The sequence below is a fragment of the Trypanosoma rangeli genome, assembly GCF_003719475.1.
Source record: "Trypanosoma rangeli strain AM80 chromosome Unknown Tra_15.4_contig_00096, whole genome shotgun sequence".
Lineage (NCBI taxonomy): Eukaryota > Euglenozoa > Kinetoplastea > Trypanosomatida > Trypanosomatidae > Trypanosoma > Trypanosoma rangeli.
Window position 1 is genome coordinate 42,403 of NW_021705847.1, and position 6,000 is coordinate 48,402.

The 6,000-nt window shown below is 47.5% G+C and overlaps 2 protein-coding genes across 2 annotated transcripts, besides 2 other annotated features; both read right to left on the reverse strand.

The window, feature by feature from the left end:
* The first annotated feature begins 61 nt into the window (after positions 1-61).
* Positions 62-88: a microsatellite.
* Positions 89-217: 129 nt separating this feature from the next.
* TraAM80_03638 (uncharacterized protein) lies at positions 218-2,296 on the reverse strand (the record flags this gene model as incomplete). The annotated part of the gene is made up of 1 exon (XM_029380592.1): positions 218-2,296. One exon carries the CDS (start codon positions 2,294-2,296, stop codon positions 218-220), a length of 2,079 nt encoding a protein of 692 aa, XP_029239403.1.
* Positions 2,297-2,967: 671 nt separating this feature from the next.
* Positions 2,968-5,370, reverse strand: TraAM80_03639 (putative 6-phosphofructo-2-kinase/fructose-2,6-biphosphatase; the record flags this gene model as incomplete). Its single annotated transcript, XM_029380593.1, has 1 exon — positions 2,968-5,370. The coding sequence occupies one exon, from the start codon at positions 5,368-5,370 to the stop codon at positions 2,968-2,970; it is 2,403 nt and encodes an 800-aa protein (XP_029239404.1).
* A 283-nt stretch (positions 5,371-5,653) lies between these two features.
* Positions 5,654-5,697: a microsatellite.
* Positions 5,698-6,000: the final 303 nt, after the last annotated feature.

Here is a 6,000-nt window from a genome sequence, read left to right on the forward strand (position 1 = left end):
TAAAAAGAAAAACAGTTACAAACTCACTCACACGCTCACATACTGCCGACAAAAAAAAAAAAACAACAACAACAACAACAACAACAACTCGGAAAAAAAAGAACACATCGGACCTTTCGAGCCCTCCACAATGAACAGCATCGCAATTGAGATGTGTGGAAGTCAAGAAAAAAAGAAGGAAAAAGAAGAAACCACAAAGGCTATCCATACGACGTCCTCATGCACGAGGGACAACCCTTGCAGAGTGCTGTTGATGCTGTTGTTGCCTGTGTTGGTTTTGCCTGTAATTCGCTGCGGCACCTGCATTGCTTTTAGCGTTATGAATCAGCCACTTATTCAACATAATATCGTCGTAAATAACTAGACATATCAAAGGCATGTAAGCGTAGACGGTCCAGTGCCCATGACCCTCTCGCAGCAGCTTGCGCAGGTAGTAGACTTGCCAGGTCCAGTTGGTGGCACAACATAAAAAGTACACCACCACGGCGACAAATGAGAGTACACGTGCAACGTTGGGCGATACGCCAAGAAAGCGCGACGCGAGTAGCACGTTAACGCAGTACGCAAACGTCGAAAAGGCTGCATAGACAACAACACAGCGGCAGATGTTTTCCTGCGAGTAATCATTCATGGTGCTAAAAAAGTTAAACAGCAACACACACAGATGGTGTATCCACGTAGACCAACTCATCTTATTCACCACAATCATAGAAACAAAGTCTGGAATAGTGTAAATGCAACCCAGATTACGAAGTGTATTGGTGTCCCACACGTCAAACATAATGATATTCCCAAGATGTGAAATAGCAAAAGGAACCAGTGAGACAAGAATTCCCGCTTTTATGAGATTGGCAATGGTGTAAAACTTTTTATCATGAGATATCTGAGAAAAAGAGAGTGAGTAACGCTCTAAAAAATAGTACGTCATATAGTAGGTCGAGAATATAATATATGTCCCAATCACAAATAGGCCAAGTTGATCACGAGTCTCAAGAACGTGATACTGCAGAAACTGTACCACCATCCAGTTCATTGCCGCCACGCAGCAGGAGACAACGAGAGCAGGACGGTTATCCAATGTCGCCTCCCATGGATAATTCCTCTCCCCAACGTACGCGCGCACAAAAGATGTAGGGCTAAATGTTGGTAATGCTGGAAAAAGTGATGCATCAGTCTTCCCACTTGGAGAGGTTTCATCTTGAGGTCCGTTTATATACTGTCGTTGTCGTTTTTGCTTTTGTTGAGAATGCCGCTCTTGAAACTGTGGGTGCTCCCACGCTTGCCGAAAATCCACCCTGGGTGTCCCAGTCCTATATCGTAAGGTTGCATTGGAACGCAACTTAGTCCCCAAGCACAAAGACAACGGTTGTTCAGGTGGATGATGACCCTGCTTCTGGTGGTAAGGGCGATGGTGTCGCCGCTCATGCAATGTGGAGATCCCTTCACTTTGAAACATAACATGTGGCATGCCCGCATCAAGGTTTGAGTGGACTGATTGCAAGGCATCGTACTCACTCGCATGTATTCCTTTTTCAACTGGGACGTGTTGAACGTGGGGTTCCATGCTCTCATACTCCCTCACATTTTGGTTCCCATAATCCACGAAGCCGTCGCTCTCCATGGTCAGTGTGCTAAGTCCCTGACAGCAGGGGTAGTGTACGTGATGCATTAGTCGATTTTCGTCAGTGCTCACAGTGGTGTTGGACATTGTTCCATCGCCAAGGGGTGCGAGACGATGCAAATTGTCATGCCCCAGTAGTAGTTCCCTACTCCCGAATGAATTGTAATTCGCTACTGCCTTCGGGACGTCATCATCATTGACATCATTCCTCTCTGATACCAAGCTCCTCGTTAATCGCACCATTGCAGGTCTTTCTGAGATCCCGCCTTCCTGCAAACCAGCGAAACTTTCACCATCACCGCAGCGGTGTTCGTCGGACATCCGTCGCGCTGTTTTTGGTGGCGGCACGCTTCTGATAAAATAATTAACACCCTTGCAATTAGAAAACAATGCCTCATGCCTGCAGTAGCGATTAATATCACTCATGTCACTCCCATTCTCAACCTCCTCTGAATCCGTGTCACTCGCCTCGCCCACATTTCCACCTCCGGAAGAGCTACTAGAAACAGGTTCGGCGACACTGCTGCAACTCTTGTCCGGCACCCGTGATGGGCACGTGGTGCTAGTAAGGAGAACTTTAGCAGCAGAAGTGCATGGCAAACTAGCGTCCTTGTCTTCAGAACCTCTCTGCGACTCGCTGAAATCCACTTTTTCTACTCGGTTATCCCACTGCATCCCTCCTCCCCACTTTTTGGCGTGACCCTTTTTTCCACCGTTTTTTTTCTTTGACGCTTTGTTTTTTACTCACCGCCGGTCCAACTGGGGCCCTAACCCACCCCCCCCCGCAGAGACACACGTGCAGAAAACAAAACAAAGAGCTGAAAAACAACCTCTTAGCTCCCTCTTCAGGCACAGTGGCACAAAAAAAAAAAAAACTAGCGGGGTGAAAAAAAGCAAAACTATGCAGCGGTGGAGACACGACAAGCAAATAACGGTGCTGCGTCTCACGACTGAAGGGAGAGAAAAGAGGGGGGTGGGAAAGAGGTGGCTGACCGTCAATCGGAGCGCCGGTTGAAATTCTACTAACATCTTACTGAAAGTAAAAAAAGAAGGCACGCACACACACGTAAACACAAAACAACAAAAAGGGTCCGGATAAATGAACAAAAAAAATTTTTTTTGCCGCTGAATCGCAACGCGCCAGACCGTGAACAAATAAAGCAAAAAAAAAAGCCGCGCAAACATTCAGTTGCTTTTTCCTCAGCTTCTTTTTTTTGCTAAATTTCACTCCACCACTTCTGGTTTCCTTCCAGCTCCCCTCCATCTACACTTACGCGTATGCATGTGTGTTTATCCAGATTTGTGATGCCAAGCGTGTACATTAGACCAACATCTTTTCTTCAATGCTACGCAACACAAGGGTCACTCAGTACCGAGAGAATAGACAATGGCGTGTTTGAAGGGGAAACAGCTACTGCACCACTCCAACGACGTCCCGCGCGACCAAGCAAGAAGGCAACAATATTCAACAATGCACGTTTATACTCCGCATATATGCAGCGATAGTTACCCTTATTCATTGCATGCGGCACAACCGTGCCGTCCTCCTCGGGTGGTGCCACTCCTTCTGTGACGCCTTCTGGAGGAATCCAGGGGGCGGCAGAGGAGAGCGTCGGAGGAAAAATGCTGACAAGGCCACCTTCGCTACTTGGTGCCGTGGGGTTCGCCAATTCTACGCGTGTTGCACCTGTGGCCGCGGCCACCCATTGCCGCACAGCCACCCATGTCATCATGGTGGCGAAACAAAAACTATACTGCAGCAGCCACACGCCGAGGGAGTTCGCCGCAGTTGGGAATACGTGCCGAATCCACGAAAACCAAGGGCCATAGGAAAGCGCAGCAAAACCCGCTTCATCGCGACACGGCAGTGCGTGAATAAGTAGGTTCCACAGTGACCCAACAACCCACCCAAAAAAGGATGAGTGTTTGGGGCACTGCAGCAACTCGCTTGTCTGTTCCCAGGACCAAAAAAATATAAGCCACTGAAAACATGCCAAGCTGGTGACAAAAATAAAGAACCAGCCATGATTACTCTCCGCAATTGGACAGTCAAGAAGGATGCTGTAGCCATCAAAGCGCCGCAAGAATATGTCGCGTTCGTAACAGTAAAAGGTACGGAGTGGAATCGACATGTGCCTCTCCATGGAAAGGATACGAGGGTGCAACCAGCGGTAGGCGCGTTGCCTCATAATTGGCCACACAGGAGAGGTATCCAGTGACGACTCAGGCGGCTCATGCGTAGAACGCATGGAAAGCAGTTTGCAGAGCATGCCACTCAACGCCACGAGACAAAACAAAGACAGTAGTACAAATTGCTCCAGCTCAACCTTCTTATGAAAGAACAGATTCAATAATGTATTTTCTTTGGGTTGGTGAGCACGTTCAAGGGCGTGTCTCATAAGTGCGGTTTCATCAGGAAGATAGTACGTGACTATCGGTATAAGACCCATCTTCGTCCACGCGTATTGCTGCAGCAGCAAAAACGTCGCTAATGCGAAGAGTAAAGCCGCATCACGGTTTCTGAAGAGCCAAAAGCCACGCGCAGATTCACCAAAGCTACTCGCAATGCCCAACTTTTGTACGTGAGAAAGCTCTGGTTTTCCTCCCTGCACAGGTAATCCAAAGAGAAGCACCCAGAGCGAATTTCGAAAGAAAAAGAAAGCCACGATGGCGTGGCTAATCAAGGGGGGCATAAACTTTAAAATTAAGTACCCAAGCAGCACATAGAAAAAACCAAAGAGTGAAATAGCCAAAAAAATTGGCTCGTGAAGCATCATGCTCATTGTACCACGTCGCCGATTCTGACGCACATCAGCGTACCCGCTTTCCGAAGTAATACTCTGCAAAGAGTCGCCGTTGAGCGAGGCAGTAATGCCACAGCCCTGCACCGCAGGGTTTTTCGTCAGCACGTACACCACCTCTCGATGATTTCTAAAACATGCATACTGTATTGCCGTGTAATTGTCTACATCTGCGGCACCTGTATGAGCACCCAGTGAGACAAGGTACTCCACAACCACAGCGTAGCCTTCGCGAGCCGCCCAGATAAGCGGGGTGCGTCCATTGTTGTCACACGCATTTAAACCAACGTGGCACTTTTCGACAAGGTACTGACAAATTGCCAGAGCATTCGTGTATGCTGCCCAGTGCAACAAGGAATGACCTTCCACATCCCGTTCTTCCGGGTCAAGCGGATAACATTCGCATAGCATTAGTAATAATGGAAGGTTGTTTGCTTGGACAGCCAAAAAGTATGCACTGTACCCTTGATAATCTTTTTGAAGAGGGTCAGCGCCATGATCCAAAAGTAAACGTGTCACGTCGTATTGAACACCTGTCACTGCCCAGTGAAGCGCCGTGTGGCCTAATCTATTAGACTCATTGAGCTTCACACCCTGGTCAAGCAGAAATTTCACAACGCCCAAATTACCACGGAGTGCGCACCACATAAGCAGTGTCGCGTCTCCTCCAAACTCGGCAGGACGTTGATGTATATCTTGGCCCTGTGCCCAGAATTTGATGACATGTGCAAGACTGCCATAAATGCAGGCCTCTCCAATATTTGCGGGTGAGCTGCGTCTCTGATGCTCAATCGCCAACAGTGTGGGATCATATGGCTGCCAGGGCTTATACAGGCTCCCATCCATGTAGGGAAGGTATCTAGGACGCTCCTGGCGATAGTACAAGTCGCACCCAGGAAAGTACACATCAAGACCTAGCTTCCCGTCCACGGTGCTGACGGCTTCCATCTAGCCACGTCTCCACCACTACGACTCCTGATACTTATGGCTAGTTTGCCTTGGCCAGTCTCTACGGCCTCCTTGGAAAAAAAAAGAGGTGCGTGTCCTAATTCCTATAAAGTTCAGCTCAATTGTTGTGTTGCAAAAACCGAGGCCTTCAGTGAAATGTTTTTTTGCCGAATGCAGAACTAATATACGCACAGTAATTTAAAAAAGAAGAAAGGAAAAAAAAAAGAAGGAGGCACAACAAAGACAACATAGGTGCGACACCCAACTCCCCTCCTCCTCCTCCTCATCATCATCATCATCATCATCATCATCATCATCATCATCATCCCGTTCCATGCCTTAAATATCTTCTCCAGGTGGTGTCAAACACCCAAACAGATCAATAAATAACAACCATAGCATGCATAATATGTTCAATTGCACGCCTGCATCACTCTCCTTCTCATTCGCAAGTTGCATCCTCCTTTCCACCGTTACCCTACGAGTAAATAAACACGTTTATTCCTTTATGCACTTAATCCATACACACGCACATACACATATCTATATTTCACTGGGTATCTAAAAACAAAGACACACACGCACTAACACACATAGAGAAAGAAAGAAAAATATAATATGATCACAAAC